The 23,600-nt window shown below is 39.5% G+C and overlaps 1 protein-coding gene across 6 annotated transcripts in view; it reads right to left on the reverse strand.

Annotated features, from left to right (window-relative positions):
• Window positions 1-215: 215 nt before the first annotated feature.
• The window catches only part of C1QTNF7 (C1q and TNF related 7), an 87,852-nt gene continuing 64,467 nt past the window's right edge, over window positions 216-23,600 (reverse strand). For 5 of the 6 annotated variants that reach the window (XM_090268215.1, XM_090268212.1, XM_090268211.1 and 2 more), the window contains 2 exons: window positions 6,829-7,074; window positions 216-1,150 (listed from right to left, as the gene is read on the reverse strand). In XM_090268215.1, the coding sequence (XP_090124341.1) occupies window positions 519-1,150; window positions 6,829-7,066 (870 nt within the window). In that variant the 5' untranslated portion in view covers window positions 7,067-7,074 and the 3' untranslated portion in view covers window positions 216-518. Of the gene's footprint in view, window positions 1,151-6,828; window positions 7,075-16,843; window positions 16,906-23,600 lie in introns of those variants that run through there. The other variant, XM_090268213.1, reaches the window with a different exon arrangement.

Genomic DNA, 23,600 nt, shown 5'->3' on the forward strand with positions numbered 1-23,600 from the left:
ATGACAGAAGAAATAATAAAAAAGGAAATAATGACTTCATTTTAACTTGCTTGAAATTACTCAGCATTGCTTATCTTCGGTTTTTGACTAACTGTAGCCTTTTGAGAATTATTAAAGACTTTGAGATGTTATGATTCTTTTAAATAACAGGCAAACATGTAATTTTATAAAGATTTAATGAAACAATATCATTTCCAGGTGGTTTTATCATCACTCAGGGAATTTAATAAAAATTTTATTAACATTGTCTTGAATTTGTTTAAATATTTATAAACACTGTTTTCAAGAGAATTCATATCTGGGATTATTGTTTTATAGAATTCATTTTGGTTTGGTTTCAACAGTTGGGTAGTTCATCTTGTTTTAATAAATTTTGCTAGAACTGTTTGTAAATACTCTGGAATCTTAGTGGGAGTCTCTTTGGATCTCAGTTCTGTTTTTTGCCACCTTCCAGGGCCCCAAATTAAGTCAAAGTGTCTCCCCCAAGGATTTTGGAACATTCTGGTCAGCAGTCCTGATCACAGCTCGTCATCTTCTGATATAGAATCTAGATAATCTGTGTCAACATATAGAAGAAACCCGGAGAACAAGCTGTCTGCCCAGCCTGGGTCTGAGAAGAGGCCGTTCTGGTCGGTGAAGAAGATCTCCAGCCAGACTTCATCTTCTGGCTGTAGATAGATGACCGTGGACCCGGAAGCCACGTCATGGTTCCCTGTGTTGGCATCAAACGTCTTTATCCGGTACTGCCCGTTGTGTACCAGCCCAATTGCCAGATGCTTATTTGCCAATGTGATATCGTAAGAAAAGTAATAGATCCCTGGGAAAGCACAGATGAACTTCCCCGTTGCAGGGTTGTAGTGTTCTCCCTCATTGAAGAGGACCTTGTTAAATACAATTGGTAGCCTTTCTTCTGGGTAGCTGGTCGTGATGCCAACAGAAAAGGCAGATTTGAGCACGATGCTTCCACATCTACAAACTCCAGGAAGCCCTGGGTCCCCTTGCTCTCCTCTGTCTCCCTTTGGTCCAAGAGGTCCAGCCGGACCTACTTCTCCTTTCTCTCCCTCCGGTCCCATGGGTCCTTTCTTCCCAGTCTCTCCTTGGTCTCCTTTCTCCCCAGCAGGGCCCAACGGTCCAGTCTTTCCTCTTAAACCTTTAAAAAGAGTTTTCAGTTTAATTAATACGACCTCTAAATATAGAGTGACAAACAGCATGTCCACATAGCCCCAGCATGCCCCGAATTGGTCTTTTCAGAAACTTTCAACTGCATACTACTAAACAATTAATCTTTTAAAGAATCGTGAGACACTAAAATGCAAATGAAAAATTTCCATTAGAATTTCAAGTAAATTTTCCTGAATATGTGAGAAATGATTTAAATCCTAATGTTAAATAATTAACTATTGTTCTGATGATGGATCACCTGTCACTAAATTAACCACATACTCATCACTGCAGGAGGAATTTAAGGAGAACGCAGATGACATTATTCCCCAGGGTGGGGTCTTGGGGGCAGACAGAACCAGGCAGATCTTTAGAGGCTCTTCAGTCTCATGCCCCATTCTACTTCGAGTCTTAATAACAAAAGAACTAATCAAAATGAGATTAGCTCGTATTTACTGAACATTTCCTATGCACCAGGAACAGCCTTTTATTTACATGCATTATCTTCTTTAAGTTCTGCAACAGTTTTATGAACTAGGAGTCATTATCACTTCCACTGTAGAGGAAGAAACCGAGCCATGGAGAAGTCAGTCTGCTCAAGGAAACGGAGCTAGTGAATGACGAAGCTGCGCTCCGAACTCACGCCTGCCTGCCTGCAGCCTGAGCCTTTCCGGGCAGTGGCTAGTGTAAGCTGTAAAGGTTGCCCCCCACACGGTCAGGGCTCAATATACTACAGTCACCTAACAACAGTGAATGCCACCACTCTGCACTAAGTCTTGTTTTGGAGGAGAAAGCTGAGTCCCAGAGAGGTGAAGCAAGGCTATGACTGGAATCCAAGTCGTAGCTTAGTGATGCTTCCCCTTCTTCAAAATGCCTCTTACCTTTGGGGCTGGCATCAAGAATCCTAAATTCTGTTTGGCTCTGCAGCTAAGGGTTGTATCGTTTTAGGCAAATCCCTTAATTTCTCTGGGTCTCCTTACATATAGAAAAGACATAGTAGCTGTGAAGAGATTTTAACAAATTCAAAATCACCACAGTGAAATATTTTCTGTTTGTCTAATTTTTTATGTCTACAGATCAACCATAGGCTAAGTGGAGAGAAACAGTGATCATGGCTTGAAAGTGATAAGCCACATCTATTTAATTTTTAATTCATATGTGTAATAGTAATGACTAAATTAGCATAAAAAAGTCATTAAATTTTATGGCCAAACCCATTCCACAAATAATGCCTGTGTAATACTTTCTCAAAAATATCCACATTATTGGTAATTTGTAATGTACTTTTGTAGTCAGGGCAAATATGCTGTTGATAACTTGTGTAGTTTATTCTCAGGAACTTTTGTTATTAAGCTAAGACTTTTTAGCCTGATAGGGCTTTGATATCATTTATTTCAACATTGCATATGCATCAGTGTATGAGTTTGATTATTTTTCATTGATTTGGAAAATTTAGCAATAAGCATTCTGGATAACGTAAATTTGAAAAGAATGAAAAGTTTACTCTTACAACATTAAATATTTTGTTTCTATAATTTTGGAAAGATGATGTTTGACAATTTATGGTGCACACAGGATGCTAATAATCAAAGCAATGTTTTTTTTTGTGACTAAGATCTGCATAATTACTGATCATAGAACTGTTCTCTAGCTGTAGATGACATTTGTTTTTAAATTGAAATTCCACTGACTGTAGCCAGAACACAATCTGGTATTTATTTCTTGAAATATGATTATAATAGTTTGCCCTCTCAATATTTGCTTTTCTTTTTTGTAGAAGTAGAATATAAATTTTTTTTGCTAATAAATTAACTTTTGAATCAAAGACAACAACTTCTAAATCATTATTTTATCTTCAATAGGAGCTTAACTTTTGCGGTCTTCATCAGTGACTTTTGATGCATTAATTAAAAAAACATTTTGGCATCAGTTACAATTTGACCATTAAATTTTATTATGTACTCAAATTCTTTTTTCTCTATAACTTTGGGCAAGTCATTTCTTGTCTGAGTTCAAATTCTTTTTTCTCTATAACTTTGGGCAAGTCATTTCTTGTCTGAGTTCCAAATGCTCCATTTGTAATATGAATGAATTAGATCCAAATCCATTTCAAACCTGGTGGGAAAAGCAGTAAATAGTGATTCAACAGAGTAGCGATAAACCCTGGTTCAGACATGAGTGGGGTGAAATTGACAAAGGGGTTTCATCCTTCTGACTTTAGTTTCCCAGACCTTGAAATGAAAATATTGGACTAGATCACTTGAGGTGTCATCCTATTGAAAATTCTTTGAGATCAAACTATAAATACCAAGATGTGATTTTATAATGAAAAGATCTTCACAATTTCTGTAGTTGACTGTTCTGAACTGCTGGGAGTTAGAGAATCAGGGACTAGCTATAATAATTTACAGTAATTCTTCCTGTTTGCCTGACAGGTTTGCCCCTGTGCTCAGGATCAATTAATGAAGAATCGAAAGAAGGGATAGATTATTCTCCCTGTCCCTACTCAGTCAGACATGATTGTGTAGAGAGGAGAATTATGGAGAACATATTATCTATGCTTAAGTACTGAAGCTTGGAGAGAAAGGATCTCTTCTTAACTCTCTGTGATATGGGCTTACAAATATTTCTTTTTTCAGTGCTATTTCTTTCTTCCATCCATCCATCCACCCACCTGTCCATCCATGGATTTATGCATGTATGCATGCATCCATGTAAGCCATCTCATGTTGATTGACCATCCACTACACACCAGGCAGTGTACCAGGGGCTAAGTGAGACATTGGCATGAATGACACCTGCTCCACCCTCAAGTTACTGCTCCTGTGCATTCTGTTGTGACCTGGAAATATGGATCTGAGCTAAGTTCACAAATATCCAAAGCATGTAATAGACTAGAATTACCTATTTCATGAGGGGGTTCTGTTGTAATTTGAAGATATTTATGTGGATGCACATTCAGATTAAATTAAATGTTAATACTATGATACAACAGTAATTGCTATAGACTAGTGAAAGAGATAAATATTTTAACAGAAAATTTATAATTCAATATAATAAGCTCTGTATTTTTACTTTAGAATAGGAAAATTAAACAAAAATATGCTGATTGTGCTTGAACTTGGTTGGGTAAATGGGGTGGGGATGTTCACCAAGGTTACATGAATGAAATGATCTTTGTGCTGTCACTGAAGAGGGGAGAGGGAAGAGAAGTTCCCAGTTATGTTGTGTCCCCTTCTGGCCACATTGAAACCATGTCCCCAAAGCCCCAGGACTCTGGTCCTGCTGTTTCTAAGTGAGGCAGGCTTCTCTTCATCGATCACAAAGGCAGGCATTCTTACTTTTCCTTTCTTAGCCATTACATATTCTTATGAATGTATATGTGGATAGTGGATTTAAATAATCTCAGGTTGGGAAAGTCATTTTATTTTTAAATCTCCATCTTTTTCGTTTGTAACATTATTAGCATTATTGATTATAATAATTGCTAATAGAATTATGGTGGACAATAAGTGTTAAAGGTGAAATTTCTGACACAAAGTTGTATTAAGTTCTTAATAAACAGTGATGATGATGATGATGATGATGATGATGATGATGATGACATACTATTGTGATTATGATTTTCTGGACTGACCTCTCATACCCAAATGTTTGCTTATTAAGGCAAGCACAACATCTTACTCAGATTTGTGTTCTCAGTGTCCAGAACCATGTTTTCAACCAGGAGCAATTTTGCATTGTTCACTGAGGGAGAGCTGACAACGTCTGAAGACATTTTTGTTATCTCAATTGGTGGGGAGTCACTGGTACATAGTGGGACGCTGCTAAGTGTCTTACAATGCACTGGATAGTCACTTCACAGTGAATAATTATTCAGTCCAAAATGTCATTAGTGTGGAGGTCACAAAACACTGGGCTAGAACAATCTTGGGTAGCAATAGGTGTGCAAAAGACTTGTGGAATGAGTAATACATGAGTGGACAAATCAATAAATGGATTAATAAATATGAGGGTGTGGATGGCCTCATACATAGTTAAAATTGTAGTAATTATGAACATTTGATTTCATCTGAATATATATCCATAAATATGTCTTTAACACTAGAACGACTTCATAATGCAGATCACTCATTTCTAGTTTATTATGCAGCTTTGAATATTCATGAACTGAGCTATGACTCATATTTGGAGATCACAAAGTCTTAAGTAATAGCAGCTAACATTTACTAAACGCTTACCACATGGTCCTTATTCTATGGCGTGTTTTACATGTCTTATTGTCTTTAATCGTCACAATACCCTTATAACCCCTCATTTATAAATGAGGAAACCAAGGCTCAAAGAGGCTATTTGCCCAATGATGCTAAGCAGCAATTGAAGGAGCCAAGATTTTAGTCTGTCTTTCTGACTCCAAAGCATGATTATGTAATCACTATATTATTGCTTCCAGGCATAGTAAACTAAGAGGGTTGGTAATACCTAATTATGATCCTCGTGTTACTACAGTATTTCAAGGATATTATGATCATGCATAAAAGTTGTATTCATAGGCGCTGCTCATAGAAGTTTTGAAAGACAGGATTTAATCTCCAAATTAATGTTTTTTTATGTGATATTGAACTTTTATGTAAAGATTCTTTATTTAATATTGAACAATATTTATGCATTTATAGCTACTGATTTACCAAGTATTCTCTGCATGACAAGTGAAGAAATGAATTATTAGCCAATAATTTGAATATATATTATGTTGTTTCGTATAACAGCACTAAATGAGGTGCAGCAACTACAGAGAGACACATTTCTTAGATCTGTTGACATTTTCTGCCTGTCTTTTGTCCTCACATTTACACTCAGAAATAGATTTTTAAAGATTCATTCCAAATCACTTCCTCTTTTAGGGTTAATATGGCCACCTAGAATTTTAATTTGTTCCACTCTGAAGGATTGCAGAAATTGGCATGCTTCCTGGGCCAACTTTTTTTTTTGCAAGAAAAAGTGAAAATTACTGTAAGGCTATAGGGGGCATTGCATCGCTCTAAAGAGCTATAAGACATCTTTTTTTTTTTTTTGTTTTGCTACAGGACAGGTGAGAAAGTGATAAACTAGGAAAGGTAGGCTATCCTATACTACTGTCATTTTCTCTTTGAAAAAGAAGCCCTTAGCGTCCCTTTGCTTGGGATGTCAGTGCAGAGCAGGACGGTACCCAGGCTTTTGGCTCCTCATTTTGCCTCTGTTTCCTCTCCCTTCCTATCCATCTGTCTCCCCATCCATGGTGCGCTCTCCCGTGCAGCCACTGCCTGCTGGCTGTCACAGCCCAGTGGTCACTGGCATCCGATGTTGGAACCCAGCTCTGCCAGTCACTAGCAATGCTCTTCCATCTTCAGTAACTCAGTGGACAGTGGCACCGCCCAGTATTCTCACCTACAAAATTGGGTGGCTTCCACCTAAAAGAGCTGTCGCTACAATAAAACAAGAATGCACGCGAAGAGTTGAGGGCAGTGTCTGACGTAGAGTCAAGGTGCCAGCCACTGTTATGATTAATCATGATGAAGCAGAGGAGGGATTTAAGGACCAATGTCCCATTAGAAAAAGCAACAAAGAAAGGAAGTTTCCAGGTGGGGTGAATGAGAAGATGTTTTGCAGAAGCTCGTCATTCATTACCTGCAGCCCCTTTTTCACCTTTCTCTCCTTTCCTGCCGTCTCTCCCATCTCGTCCTGGGAGGCCGATCCGACCATGGGGTCCCGGAGGACCATTTGCTCCAGGAGGGCCCGGAGGTCCGGGTAAGCCAGGGATGCTACAGATATATCTCGGGGAGTAGTTCTCGCCTTTGAACTGATTACCCGGAGGTTGTCCACTTGCACAAATGGCAAAACTTGTAACATAGAGCAAGACAAACATCTTTGGCTCTGCAAGAAAAACACACAGATATAAATGCACCCTCTCACATGGGGCTTTTTGTGCAAATGAACAGAAGAATGGCATTTGCAACAAGTCTCTTCAGTGCTCGCCGTCCTCCCTCATCATTCCATTGGAAACTATTAACACATTATTGGTAGGGAGCGCTCGGTGCCCCACACAGCGCTGGTGGAGATGAAGGACTGACTTAAAACGTTTCAAACTGAAGCCCTTTGTTTTTCTGTAGGAACCAACGATGATTTTTGCTAAACAATGTTTTCTTTGGGCCAAAGTAATGCATATTTTTTTTGAAAATTAGGGATGCAAATACATAAGATAAACAACATTATTCTCACCCCCTGAGGATAATTAGTCTTTACATTTTGATATCTACATCCTTCCTGTCTTTTTTCTATGCCATAGAGAAAAGTGATAACATGTCATTCATGTTATTCTTCAATTTTTTCCCCTTAACAATATATCAGGAGCTTCTGCACATGCCAAAACTTATTCATAACATTAAAAAATTATTGGACTTGTCTCTGCTCTCCGTTATGTACAGAATTCCCCACTACAGACACCATGCTACAATCCGTATGTCTATAATCTTTGCATGCATCCCCGGTTGCTTTCCTAGAATTTCTGGGCTTTTTAAAGCAGGATAAAGAAAGTGGCATTTTCAGGAAAACCATGGTTTTCACTAAACAATCATGTGTCATGTCAGTTAGTGTTAACTGGAGACCTCTGCATGTCCGGAGGGGGGGTCTCAAACTCTCAGTTAAAATCTGCAGGACATATTGCCCTGCCGTCCCATTAAGCCATCTGCATTGGAGCGCCATTAAAGAGCCGAGCAAAATCAAAGCGCGCACGACACCACGTGCCCCGAGTGAGGCGGGCAACGGTCTCTTCTGCTCTAATCTGATGGGACTTGTTTTTTCCCTGTTAAGCCTGGCAGCTGAGAATGACGGATCATTTACTGCCGTGGTGTTTGGCATACGGGCTGAAGGGTGGGCAGAGTCGGGTAGGAACACATGCAGTTCTACACTAACTGGCCCGTAGCGTTAGCAGAGTCTTGGAGGGAAGAATGCACACACGTTGTTCTGGGGCCACGTGAATGAGTAGTTTTTAAATAGTTGGACCTCTGCTTTAATAGGAAATCTGTGCAATGCTTGATATTATGCCTGATATATACTTATCCAAAGGAAAAAAAATTATAAAATGTGGGAAAAGCAATCAGATAAAGTTACTTTTTTTTTTTTGACAGTCACTTCAGAAGACTAACCAGACACGCTGTACGCCTTTTATGGTACCCATGGGGAAATTGCGACATCTTGGAATCAGACCCAGAAATTTGCCAGAGCAGAGAAATGACAAACTGAGAAAAACAGTGTACACATGTGGGTTGAAACAGATCTGATTTCTAGAAATCTTGTTAGTGAAAAACTGAAGCAACTTATCCAAATATATGCTCTGTGTCCTTGGCCAAATCTTCATGTTACCAGTGGGCCCTTCCTCCAAAATCGAGAACATTTTTACTGTGCTGTGTCTGTTTGGGTTCTTATATGGCACATTCTCAACTAGAACTGCACACCTGGAACCTGTATCATTTTATTAGCCAATGTCACTCCAAGAAATGCAGTAAGAAATATTCAAAATTACTGATTCTACGGTTCAACAGGGAGTAAGGCACTTTCTGAAAAGTCTAGTGGATCTGATCAAAACACAGCCATTTCAGATGCATCTCAGATGAAGGAAATGGAAAGAGCATTCTATCTACACCCCCTGCCACAAGTAAAAAAGGTTCAATAATTGCATTGTTAGTTCTTCTTTCTTGTAAAAAACTAATCAGAGGAGGCTTTGTGAAGGGATTTGAAAAGATGCACATACAAGAGAGTCATAAAAAGGCTTTCGCTCAGCGATAGGACAGGATGCTGTAGTTCAGGCCAGGAGTTGGTTCTAAGAGGGACTTGAAATTATCTGGAAAGAAGTCACTTTGGGCAGTGATGTCCCAGACCCTCTGACAAAAAGGCAATTCGGGGAGCAGTCTATGAAGAAGCATTTGGTGAGGGTCTAGGTTATGGTGGAAGGAGAAAGCAGAGATTTTAGATGTACTTGGAATGAAGCGTATTAATATTTCCAATAGCCAGGCAACAAGGTGCTCAAAGGAGGAATGGAAACAAATGTATTCATAGAACAGAGTTTGCTTTTCATGGACAAGTGCACTAGAATATTTTCTGTACAGTAGTCTAAGTGCTGGAAGCATCCTCAGTTGTAATCTTTTGAAAGGCATTCAAAAAGTTTATCTGTTAACAATCCTCATCACAATTGAGGAACAATGTGTTGTGGTGCGTGATGAGTGATGATGGTGTGGCTGTGAGTGGCTAGTTGAGTCTGGGGACTCAGTTCATCAGGATGACAAATGGGTATGGATTATGATGGAAAACTGCAGGGGCATCATCCTGTAATAGTTCTTTATTTCACTTAAAAGTCAAAAGTCTCATTGTGGATGGTCTCTAAGGCCCCACTTGGCTGAACACCAAGCCTCCTTCTTCCTTAAATCAACTTCTATTCTTCTTCTTCCCATCTTCTCAGGTCCAGTCACACTCAATTTCTTGGTGTTCATCAAACACACTAAGGGTGCTCTGCCTTCGTGTCTGCACTCTGTCCTCTCTCTCTCTCTCGTACTCTGTTTCCCAGATGTCTACTTGTCTCTCCCTCATCTCCTTCTTTAACTCTTTGCTGAAAAGCCGCCTCCTCATTGAAGCCAAGGTTTACCACCTTATTGAACATTGCAACTGACCTTCTCCTACCTTCTGACCCTCCCCCTTCCTGTTGATTTTTTTCTATTCTCTAATGTTCTTTTCACCCTGTAACTTACTAGATTATTCTTCTCCTTATTGTTCTTTTTTATATTGGCTATCTCTATCTGCTAGAAAGTAAGCTCTGTGAGGCAGGATCTTTGAGTCACTGATGTCTTCAACTGTCTAGACCAATGTTTAGCACAAACCTTAACTCAGGCTGAGGGCAGAGATTTTTTTTTTCTTTTTTTCTTTTTGTGTGTGGAAGATGTGAGTTTTGTGGAAAAAAAAACCTAGAGAAAATGGAATATGATAGTATCACAAGAGAAAGAGGAAAGAGAGGGTTTAAAGAAATATTCCCCAAGGAAATATGTATAAATAACCCATGGACATGGACAACTGGGTGGGGATTGACTGTGGGAAGGGAGAGGTGGGCAGTGTGCAGGGAAGTAATAGGAAAAATAGTGGGACAACTGTAATAGAAAAACAAAGAAACAAAAATTTTTAGTGGGGGAAAAATATTAAAGCAAAATAAATTAATAAATGAGCCAGAAAATTTTCCCCCAAAAGAAAACCTCACAGATAGGAAAGTGAACAAAAGAAAATGTAAAGTATAGAAATACAATTTTAGTAAATATTAGAAGGACAAGGATTTTCCTTCACACTGTATATTTTTCTCCCTCCCCGATCCCTCCAGAATTTGGCATTTTAAAGAAGTAATGACAGAAGGTTCTTTGCAGAAAACTAATAAGACCATTTGTTAATAGAGGTTTTATTGACCGTGACTTTGACTGGAATGGCATGCCTAAAGGAGGCATGCTTGGGCTCTGGTTGTTACCAAAAAGCCCTGAGGAACTGGGATTGACTTTCAAAGGTAATACAAGCCCATGAGAAAAAAGGCCTGGTACCTTCTTTGGTTGTGTGGTCCATGGCAATCTTTCCACGGAGGGAACAAAGGTTGATTTCCTGAAAGATGGCTGGAAGGGACCTTAAGGCACAATGGAAAACCTGAAGGACTTGGAAAAGACAGGTGTTTACAGGCAAGGCTGAATGGCAGGTATGTGACTCAGCTCCTGTGCCCTGAAGGACAGACTGAAAGTCACCCTAAAGGTTTCTTGTGTAAGTTCAGCAAAGCAGGCTTAAAGATCATATGTGATCATTTGCTGCTCTTGTTGTGTTTATGCAAACAAACAGGATAAATTAAAACTGGACTTAATGTGGTCCCTTTAATGAGAAGGAGGGTAACCTTAAGGAGAAAAATCGTGATTCAAGGAAAATCACAAATGCTCAGTGGTAGACTATAAAGTAGTGCAGCTAACTGTCTTTACAGTTTATTTTCATTTAAAGTTTGTTTTCACTTGAAAGTTAAACTAGATATGTGACATCATCAAAGATGCTTAATTTACAGACAAGAAGAATGTCAAAGTCCTTGCAACTGGATGTCTTTCCAATAAGACAGTCTCGCAGATTTAGAGACTGGTTTGTGGGTTATGTTGCATAAATTAACATGTGTGTCCTGTTTTCATAGGGCATAAGCTTATGATCTCATTACCTGGGTGATTGTCTGTATGTATAGGCCTCACTTAATCCTGTCTGCATTGCTGCCTCCCGAGACTCAATGGTTTGGCTGAACTAAGTGGTTGGGTTGTTGAAGAATGGGGTGGTCTGTGGGCTTCACTTTAAAACTATTTTCTCTTTTCTATTCTAATGGCTTGGACAGAAAAGACCCAGAGGTCTGAGAGGGGGGAAACCTAAAATATTCCCCTCAGTCCAAACTAAGTATAGTGGGCAAAAGGGCTTTGGACAGGCGTGACATGCCTTGCACACCTTCCTTCAAAGAAGCCTTTTTTTTTCCCTAATGTGGGACATTGAAAAATTAATCCCTGCCTTTTGACACCTAGTGGTTATGAATTTAATGATGCCTTTTAACCCTGTTGTCAACTCTGTTGCCCCCAGAATACAACAAGGTTGCCAGCCTGTTAAACCAAGCATGCTATGGTCTGGGGACAGCCAACTGACCTGGAGTCTGCAAGATCCTTTCCCATGTGAAAAGGCCACCCTCTCCTCTACACTCCCACTCTTACTAGGGATTTCTGGACCCAAGGGTAGGTAGGACGACGACCATGTCCAGCTTGAAGCAGCTAGAGAAGCATGAGACCTTCACCCATTGTCCTTTATAAGATTACAAAGGGTCTTAAGTCTGAGAGGGAGGAATTGTTATTTTTTATTGTTATAAAAAATTAATTAATTAATTAATTAAAAAAATATATAGGAAAGGGTGAAACCAAAGAACTTATATGCATGACCCATGGACATGAACTAAGGGGGGTATGATTGCTGGGGGAAGGGGGTTACTGGGAAGGGGGAGAAAAGGGGAGAAAATTGGAACTATTGTAACAACATAATCAATAAAATATACTTTTAAAAAAAGAAATATTTCTTTTGCAGAGTTTGAGAAATACAAATAACAGATGTGGGTTGTTTTAATTTTTCACAGCTTATAGCAGTTAAAAGTATTTTAAATATGTATTTTCTGCATAGGTAGAACATGCACACTCATAAATTTAAGAACTATAGTATGCAAAAAAGAAAAAAAAAGAAAGGTAAATTTCTTCTTCCCAGCCTCCCAGACATGCAGTTTCCTTTTCTAGAGGTAACCACTGCTGTTCTCGTCTTATGGGTTCCCCATCCCCATCTTGGCACATTGTATGCCTCTTTCTGTACCTTGCTTCTTTTCACGTAGCTTGGAGATCTTTTTCTGATCAGTGTATATAGAGTTGCCTCATTTTTTTTTAGAGGCTGTAAAATAGTCATCAAATGGATGTGTTGTGTTTAACCAGTCTTATAAGAATGGATGTTTGGGATATTTTCATCCTTGCACTATTATTAATAATAGTGTGATGAATATCTTCACACAGTGCAGTGAATATCTCCATATATATAATTTTTGCACATGGTTTATGACATGAGCAGTAAAAAGCTTTTTCCAATTTGCCTTTTTATCTTGTTCATGTATTTTAAAAAAATAGTTTTATCATGAAAACATATTTTTAAGGTTCAATTTATTCTGTTTAGAAAAACTTCTTTACCCAACTTTATATTTCAACAACTTATACTGAATTATTCATCCTGCACTCATTGCCCCACTGGTTTGCAATTAATTGGTTATTTTGGCTGGGAATGACCTGTGTGTGTCACAGCTTTATAAAAAGTACAATGTTTTTTAACAATTTTATTGAAATGTAATATACACAGCATAAAATTGATTAACTTAAAGTATAAAACTCAATGTACACCACAATCTAATTTTAGAACACAATCAAAACTTCAGAACGATCTTTATACACATTAGCAGTCACTTCTCATACAAAATGCTTCGAAGGATTACATCGAATTATGCAAATTTATAGAATATGTGCTAAAATGTATTTCCCCCCCACCATTATGCTTCTTTAGAGTTAGAAAATCAAAGCTCTGGAAATATTGGTACCCTTGAACAGATTTGTGTTGGATGTTAATTGTAAATAACCCTCTATTCTATTTTTCAGTAGGGATTACAAAGTAATAGGTATTTAGTTTTTTAAACACATACTGAAAACATTTACTTTGTGTCAGAACCTTCATGGTAATGTGTCTTTTGAATTTGAAGGGCAAGAATGTAGTATGTAGTGCTGTGTAAGGTGTGTGTGTGTATGTTACATACACGTGCATGTGTTACATACAGGTGCATGTGTATGTAACCCATTGTTCTTGCTAAACTAGCAATGCTGAATAAATCAGTGTTAAAATGGAACTTCTAGGAAAATTGGTCCGCAGATTGAGATCCCTTTGTAAATAGAATTTCCCCCTTTATTTAAAAAATTAAACAAAGCCTCACATGCACGGTCAAATGTTATTTGGCCAAGGAGCCCAGAGCACTCAATGGGAAATGCACGGCGTCTTCAGTAAACGGTGCTGGGAAAACTGGATCTCCACATGCAAAAGAATGAAACTGGACCCTAACTCCCACCGCTCGCAAAATTAACTTGAAATGGATTAAGGACTTAAAAGTAAGACCTGAAACCATAAAACCTCTAGATGAAAACAGGAAAAAAAAAAATCTTCACATTGGTTTTGGCAACAATGTTTTTTTGGATACGACACAAAAAGCCCAGCCGCAAAAGCAAAAATAAACAAGTGGGAATACAGCAAACTTACAAGTTTCTGCCCAGCAAAGGAAACCTTCAGTAAAAGGAAAGGGCCCCCTACAGATCGGGGGAACATATTTGCAAATCATATACTAGAGATGGGCATTACTATCCAAAACATAAGACATGCACAACTCACTAGCAAAAAGTAAATAATCTGATTGAAGGTGGGCAGAAGATCTGAACAGACATTGTCCCAAAGAAGACATGCAAACGGCCAACAGGAGCATGAAAAGATGCTCGACATCAGTAATGACCAAGTAAACGCAGATCAAAACCACAGCGCGGTATCCCCTCCTTCCTATCGGGATGGCTGTGACAAAAAAGAGGTAACAAACGTTGGCGAGGACGTGGGGAAAATGGAACCCTCGTGCGTCCGTACAGCCACTAAGGAAAACAGTATGACTGCTAACAAAACAGCCAAAAAGGTTAAAAATAGGACTATCATGTGATCCTGCAATTGCACTTCTGGGTTTATAGCCAAAGGAAATGAAAACAGAATATTGAAGAGATATCTGTGCTCCTGTGTTCATAACAGCATTATTCACAATAGCCCAGATGTGAAAACAACCTAAGTGTCTATTGACAGATGAACGGATAAAAAATGTAGTTATATAAATACAAAGGAATACCGTTCATCCATTAAAAAAAAGGAAATTCTGCCATTTGTGACAAAGTAGATGAAATTTGAAGTCATTATACAAAGTAAAATATATCAGAAAGAAAGAGACTGTATAATATCACTTATATGTGGAATCTAAAAAGCTGAAATCACAGAAACATATAGTAAAATGGTGTATTGTCAGGGGCTGGTCAAATGGTCAAATTTCCAGTTATAAAATGAATATGTTTTGGGGATTTAATATACAACATGGTATTTTAATTAACAATAATGTATTACATCCTTTAAAGTTGCTAAAAGACTACATCTTAAATGTTCTCACTAAACACCCAAAATTGTAATTATGGGAGGTGATGAATGTGTTAACTAATCTGACTGTGGTAATCAGTTCAGGATGACCAGGGTTATTAATCCACAAGAGACTGGGTATCAAATCTTCGCACTGTACCCCTTTCACTTACACAATGCTGCATGTCAATTACATCTTAGGAAAACTGGGAAAAAACTGTAGTTGGTAGCAATGTACAATGGCGCACCTGCTGTGCAAAACAGTATGGTGATTCCTCCAAAAATTTCATACAGAATTGCCCGAAGATCCAACAATTGCACTTCTGGGTACATACCCAAAAGAAGTGAAAAAGGGACTCAAAAAATGTTTGTACATCCATGTTCACAGCAGCATGAGTCCCACTAGCCAAAAGGTAGAAGCAACCCGAGTGCCCATCAACAGATGAGCGGATAAACACAACATGGCATAGACATACAACGGAATATCACTCCACCTTTAAAAGGAAGGACGTTTTGAAACATACTACAACATGAAAGAATCCTAATGACTTTATGCTAAGACTAAGGTTGGATAGTTCTACTTATATCATTTAACTAAGATGGCCAAAACTGTAGAGACAGAAAATAGAACAATGATTGCCTGGAGCTGGGGAGAGGGGAAAAGGGGAGTCAGTGTTTAATGAGCACCAAGGTTTAGTTGGGTAAGACGAAAAGTTCTGGAGATGATGGCAGTAGAGATGGCTGTAAAACAGTATGAACGTACTTAATGCCACAGAAGTGTACACTTAAAACTGGTAAATTTTACATTATATGTAGTTTACCACAATTAAAAATACTAAATGAAAAGTATTGGGATGAAGGAAACATATTCCTTTTCTTATTTCTGTGCTAGGTGTTTTAAAAACATTTTATTTTACAAATCAGAAAGCTGAGCCTGAGGGCCCAAGTCCACACAGCCATAAAAATGGCTCTGCAGGATTGGAACTGAGCTCTTTTTGTTCCCCAAGACTTCAGTGCTCCCCTTTTATATCATGTGGGGGGAACTGTAACATTACTTCATGACAAAGGGCTGGACTTGATTATTAATTCAAGTTGAAAATGTGTTTTGTCTGGAAATGATTAGGAAGAGGCTAGGTAACCAGAGGCAGCCAAAACGAGACAGATCCTTGGCCTGCAGAGGAACACATTTCCCAATCGCAGGTTTTTCCTTCTCAGGCTGCATGAAGAGGGACACAGTGAGTGATGCAGGATGGGGACCTTCGGCGTTGGTGCCCCAGGTCCTTCTGTTTTGCGGCTCCTCATCTCTTACTGTGGGGCTCCAATTTCCCTCCTCAGAACTGCTCCTCCCGTGGGCCATGAATGACCTCCCTACCGCCTCCCACGAGACCACACACCGCACTGTGTTATGGGTATTTATTTGCTTTTTCTCGAGCAACATATAATCTCTGTATCACCAACATTGATGACAAAGGCTGGTCTGCAGAAGAGGCTCAACAAAAGTCGAATGAAGAAAAATATTTGTTCATCAATATTCATTTTTATCAACAGCCTTGGCTGCTTTAGGCAAAGGGCCATGATGGCATGACAGTGAGACATATTGACATTTGTCCAACATATTGTAGTCAACAGAGCAATGTTAAATCCCTATCTTCTCCCCAAAGACCCTTTTGTAGTAGTCTGAACAGGGAGCTGGTGCCAAGAGAAGTCAGGTAGCTTCTTGATGGTCACAAAGCCAGTGTCAGACCAAGGATTTGAACCCAGGACTTCAGTTTCATGGATTCCTCTTACAGACCTGTCTGTGTAATACACCCCAAAGCTACCATAATAATACGGGCATGGTACCCACATTTGCCAAAATACTCAACAAAAAGAGTAAACACCATACCTTGCTCTGGGCTGGTAGGTTGCTCCAGGATTCTAAATCCACAAGAGACCGGGAGTCTTTCATGAGAGCGCAGTGAAAAACTTGCTTTGGTACCAGACAGAAAAACAAATCCAAGTTCTCAGAGGTTTCCAAATAGTTGAGCTAAAAATAATTTTCTCCTTTAGTCCCAAAGAGTCAGAGGCCCTGGAAGTCATTTATCGAGTGAGGCACAGCCAGGGGTTGGTTAAAATTATGCTTTTGTTTGACATAAGCCTTAAGTGTCTGCTTTCGCTGACAAGGTTTACAGGCACCTCCATCTGTGTGTGGTGTGTCCTCTTTTACAGACTTGTTTACTTAATTTTGTTCCCTCTCTTCATTTGTTTTCCACTGAGTGGATGTTTCGGGAAAAAAATTACTCACTGACTGGAAATTAGCCAAAAAAGAGTTACTTCTTATTCGAGAATTTTCAAGGTAGAGACTTCAGATTCTGCACATTGGGTGCTGTCTTGGGGAATAACAAGGAGAGAGATCCTTAACCTGATAAATGTCAGGAAAATGGCCTCTTGTTCTACATGCTCTAAAATGAAACAAAGTTATGAATAAAGCAGTGATGTTTTCTTTGTTCTCTGCTGAATGGATAAATAATTGGATATTCTTAGCAGACGCATATGTCTTTGTTCCTGTAGAGAACTGATCTTAACAACTCAAAAGGCAGAATGGTTCTTCAAATCCTATTATGACTCATCTTTGATGCAATCAATTTTTTTGTTTCTCTCTGATAAGTACTTAGGTATCTCCTTAGCAACAGCACTATATTATCCATGATGCCATTTATAGAAATTAAGTGACTGAAAAATCTTATTATCTTGCTTTCCCCACTCTTCTTCTCAAGCAATTGAGAACATTAATTGGGAGAAATATTTCCAAAGTAAAGGAGTGAACACTGACCACAAATGTGACCTAGAAGCTTGGTTGGCTCCTCATTCCCAGAAACCTAATTTACCTTTGGTATCCACCCTCCCATCTGGAGGAAACAGTTTTCTGAATTCGTTGGCCATCATAGGGTGGCAAAAACAGTTCCCTGAACACAAAAGCGTGGCGCAGGTTTTTACAAAATAGAATAAGTTCTTTTTAAAAATTAAATAAATTTGACATGTAACACTGTATAAGTTAAAGGTGTATCTTGAACAAATTTACGTATTGTCATATGATTTCCACTGTAGTGCTCTTTGTCACGTTACATAATTATAGTACAATATTATTGTCTGTACTCATCCTATTGTGCACTAAATCTTTATGGTTTATTTACTAGTCATTACAAGTTTGGACCCTTAAACACAGTCCCTGTTATCCTTGGCCCCCTTGTCCCCTAGTAACCACCATTTTACAGAGTAGGATCTTCATCAGAGAGTGTCCCTGGGTTTTTCTCATTCTCAAAATAAAATGGTTGTCCTTGATTATTTCTAGATTTCTTAATATTCTCTAACGGAGTGCTTATGCCTCATGAGATGGAATTTAAGCAACTGGTATGAGCCACTTCTATGCGTAAAGGTGGAGATACAAGTCTCCTGGAAGGGAGATTTTTGTGGTTATTGGGAGGAGTCACCCAGATGACTCTGTCCGTGTTGTACACAGAAGGAGGAACTTGGTAGTTGCTCAGTGAAGGTTTCTCCTCTCAGGAACCCTTGGCTAGAGAGGTTTTGAACTTATTTGCTTAAAGTGTCTAGGGCCTTCAGAGAAAGGAACCAAGGGTCCAACCTTTTCTCTCCGTGAAATTAGAAATAAACAATAGGGTTGACCTGTTTCAAGGCCTGCTGTGAAGTAAAACACTATAGACCTCAGGATGGAATTGACCAGGAGGTAAGTGGGAGTCTGGGTAAAAAGACCTAATGGATTTCCGGGTGGCCAGTTTGGGTACAGTAGGTGAATGAGCCTGAAACTGACTGCTTTCAGGCTCTCTGCCATAGCAGCTCTCGTCTGAGGAACAGTTGAACAGATGATGGTGAATTTAAAGTCATTACAGTGGTCCCTCTCTATATCGCAGCTCACTTATCATGGCCTCACTGTATCGTGGGAGTTTTAAAAATATTATATTTAATTATTTGTCGCGGATTTTTCGCTATATCGTGGGATTTGCGGTACTGTATACGTATGTTGTTAAAGTTACGTAGGTTTAAGAGTGTAGAATATGTTTAAGAACATAAGTAGTGTTTATAAAAGTGTGGAAAGGCTAATAAGGGAGTGGGAAAGGTTAATAAGGGACTGGGAACAGTTTATAAGTGTGTGGGAGGGGGTTTATAAAACCTTAAAATATATATAAATACTAAAATAAATGTAAGGTTCCTACTGCGTGGATCTTCACCTATTGTGAGGGGGTTTAGAATGTAATATCCGTGATAAGTGAGGGAACACTATATATTAGTAATGGAGTAATAAGGAGTTAATACTGAGATCGTCAAGAGCATCCCCTACAAATGAACAAGCACCTATTAGATTGTGCATTAGTGTCGCCGTTTGGTGGCAGCTAAAGCAACAAGAACAGTAGATGATCAAAGGTTTTGCTTTCTATTTTCTAGCTGGGTTGAATGTAGAAATGACCCTTTTGGGATGAAGCAAGCCCCTCGAATTCTCAGATCATTCACGGAGGGGAGGATTTAAATCTTGATTAGTCAACCTGTCATAAAGGCAAGGGGGATTCTAGAACTAATTGAAAAAAGAATGACGTGACTCTATTTGAACTTAAACTAACAAAGCAGGTCACAGAGGCTAAATGCTTTCATAGTTCACTCTTAACATAAAATCGCAGAACAACTTATTGTCATCTGTAAGAGAGCCCTGACTATCTGACTGTAAAAAATCCCCTCGTACTCCACACTGAAGTCTTGTACAAGGCTGACCTAGACACCAGTCCCTCCAAGTTCAATGTCAGATGCTCTAGCTTTTGGATATGTTCAGTTACTTGTATACAAGTGATGAGTTCTTCATAAAGAGCTTTTCTATTTACTTTCTTTAGAATAGCACAATCTCTGTCAAAGAGCTTAAAAATGGACGAGCTGCATTTTGACCTCCAGGAGTTAGATATATTCTAATTTTTCTGCCTTAACTTGGGTATTCATATTACATTTGCTTTTTCTATGCTATTCACAACTTCCTTAATTTTCCTCTAGTGTTTAATGATAAGGTTTCTTGTATTATTAAAGTATCATGGTATGTTTTTATTCCAAAATATTTGATTTCTTTATTTTTTAAATAACAGATAATTTATTATAAGCTACATATTCCTAGACTTATTTTTCTTCTTCACAGAATAGTCTCCTAGAGCATTCGGACTTCAGATGTAGCTAAAGCTTGCTTGTGACTATTTCACTCTGTTATTTTCACACTTACTTTAGAGACAGTGGTGAAAAGTGATGGGTAGAAGAAGATGCTGAAGGGAATATTGGCTTAGAGTAAAATGTGAGATTCCATTTTCACCTGTGACTCACACCCAGACTGGGGTTCTGTTCTGTTTTTTGAGGCAGATAATTTTTTTCCTCTTAGCTTATGCTTTGTTTTCCTGTAGCTTTAACTCACTTTTCAATTGAATTTAGTTCAATACAGACTAATTTCAATTCATGTCCACAGAGGATCTAACAGTGTGCTGGTAAGCTAGCACCCATAAAAAAAAAAAGATTCAGATTTATAGCTTTGTCAGTTTCCTTGGTGTAAATACTTCCATCATGGACAAATGTTAAGCTATGAACATGACCTTCACTGAATGCCAAGTTGGGAAGATATGTGCGGAATTGGCCCTTCCTAGCTGGCCTAAGCTGACTCAGCACACCATTGGTACATATGCCAATTCTAGATACTATAATGAGTAAAAATAGAAGGTTCTAGCTGATATATAATGAACACTTATGGGCTAAGACATTACATTATTATCTCCTTTAATTCTCACTGTAACCTCTTGAGGTGAGTAATGTTATCATTTTCCTTTCACAGGTAAGGAGTTAGGCAGTCTGATCCACAGCTGGCCCACCAAACCACTATCTCGTATACCTCCCTAGAGTGTTGCTACAAGTCTAGGTGTCTGCATCCAGACAGCTTGTGGTCAGGTGAATTGCATACTGACTTCTCCTTCCCATAGCAGTAAGTTCTGTCTGGAATCTAACCTCTTTCTAGCCTAAGTGCCTTGTTTATATCATCCCTGGCTTGCAAGTCTCTACCAGCCTCATTTTTCCCATGCCTTTTTCTTTACCTGTTCACATGTGTCCTCCTTTCTCTGGAAAGTCTCCCTGATACTCCCATCCAGTTATAGCCTTGCCTTCTGTTCATCCTCCTGGCACATTATTTGGACTCTCTCATGTACCTTAGCTCACTGACTTTTAGCTAGATCTATTGAATCAGCACACCACTGAATCAGGTCTTAATGTTATATTGTTCAAAAGTTCTATGGGTCATTTAGAAGGGCAGCTCATCTTTGGGAATTTGGCCTTATCTACTCCTGCTCAAATGATGCTTCTTCTTTTAGTTCTTCCAAACCAGAGGTTTCAATGGTACAGACTCTGGTCTTCTCTTGCATCCTGTTCTTTTTACTCATTAGTTGATTATGTATTTATTGAGCTGCCATTGTAGTCCAGATGCTGAATGCTCAGTCTTGGTGTTCAGTGGAAAGCATATATATAGCCCTTGGAGAGGAAAATTAGAGTGAGGAGGACGGACATTCATCAACTCAAAGCAGAGAAAAACGGGCAATCAGTGCCCACAGTCATTTAAGACTGGCCGAAACCCAGCTGAATCTGACACTGACCATCAGCCACTTTGAAGCTACCTAATAGAAAACTAGAAGTTCAAAAAGATAAGTGGTTGAAGAGAGCCATCCAGGTAGAGAGCTCTTAGCTGCTGAGAGTGTGCTGGGGATCTCCCCCTCCCCTCTCTTCCTATGAGGGAGGGCATGAGGAATGACACCCAGCCCCTAGCCTAGCGGCCAGGACCCCAAGAGATCACTGATAGTATTAGAGGCATCTGCAAGAAAGAAACTATTTGTTTTGTACTCTACTTGGTTGTTAACTGAGCTCCAAAACAGAAAGCCTTGCAGCTATCATGGGACCAGAGAAACGTGGTAAACAAGTTGTGGGAGAGCTTGACCCACTTCTGGAGGATTTTCTTCTTTGTATTACAGGGAAAAGAAATTGTAGTTAGAATTAGCCAGCTGAGCTCAGTTCAGATGATCCAGATTTTGTTGGTAGCATCCAAAACATCGTAGTTGAGAGCCAATGGAACATAAGTCTTCTTCTCTCCATGAGGCTCGATCAGGGTGTTGACCTTGGCCATGTCAATGCCATAGAGCTTCCCAGCCTGTTTGATCTGGTGTTTGCTGGCCTTGACCTCCACAGTGAGCCCAAGTGTACTGTTGTCTTCTGTCTTCCTCACGGCTGTCTCAGTAGTCAGAGGGCGCTGGCGATGACATAGCGGTCAAGCTTGTTTCTCCGTGGGGTGCCCCTCTCAGGATATTTGAGTTACCTTCGGAACTGCAGTGTTTTGGGACATTGGAAGGTGAGTGACATGCAGAATGCTTAATTAACAAATTAATGAATGGCTGTGGATGCCTTTTAGTACTGCCTGCTTTGTCTTCAAATCCTTTGCGTTGGCTTTGGCTTTGGGAGGAACAGTGGCTTCCTTCTTCATTTTCGGTGCCATTGGCATGAAAAGTTCACCCCTGGAGGTGGATGTCTTATGCGATTGCAGAAACTTGAGAATTCTGAAGGCTCTCTGAAGGAGAGAGAGCAGTGTAGGGGTAGCTATTGGAGAGGCAAGGATATCTGAGTTTCCCCAAGAGGCAGAGGTACTGAGGATGGCAGCTGGGATTGGGCCATTTATGGGATCTGTTGAGCTAGGAGGGAGTCCTTCTAGGGTAGGAAAGCCAGCAGGAAGCCATTGAGTATATTACTGAGTACAGAAGCTGAAGCTGGTGTGGGCTGATGCAAGGTATCAAGGAGTGATTCACCCACATCAGAGAACTGTTCAGGATGGAGGTCCCTCAGAAAGCCTCCAATGACCGCAGAAATATGTTCAACCAGAGAGAGGAAGCATTTAAAGATCCGGGGCACACAGCTCGCACTGGCAGCCAGGAGAGAACCATGCAGACAGCCCCTATTAAGTAAAAGTACTTTGGTCACGTTTCTCAAATTCTCTTACCCCCCGATCTGATTCTAGACATGCCCAAGTGGAAGAAAGGGTAGGAGATGGGGGAAGAATGAAAAAGCATGGTGACTCAGTCGAGACTATGGGTTAGGTTTGCCTAAAGAAAGAATATCTGACCTGAAATAGGAAACAGGAAGAGGGGTAGGAAAAGACCTCCAGGCTGAGTGAATGCCATGTGCCAAGGCTCCGAGGTAGAAGAGGATGGTTTTGAAAGAAGACCACTGACAGGAACAGAAGAAAACATGTGCCGGAGGGAGGATGTGCCTGGCCTAGGCGAGGCTCTGCTGGCCATGGCAGGTTCTTGCCTTGATCCTGGGGTGAGTCAGAGCTCCTGAAAGGCTGTAAGTGGGGTTGCATGGGTCACACGGTCAACTCCCCCTCAACCCTAGTGCAGTTTCAATAATGAAGATGATATAAGTAGGGACATTGCCTGTTTCCACTTTCCTGGCTTATCAAAGTGAGCTCAACAAGCTATAAAGACTCAGTTTGGTGTCTGAATGGAAAGATGTGAGTCCTTGTGAGAACAGTAGTTTGCATATAAAAAAGAAAAGAAAAGAAAATTCACCCATTCATCAAATGAACAAATGTCATA

Source organism: Furipterus horrens, unplaced genomic scaffold, assembly GCF_987537825.1.
Source record: "Furipterus horrens unplaced genomic scaffold, mFurHor1.1.pri manual_scaffold_2, whole genome shotgun sequence".
In the NCBI taxonomy this organism is placed as follows: Eukaryota; Metazoa; Chordata; class Mammalia; order Chiroptera; family Furipteridae; genus Furipterus; species Furipterus horrens.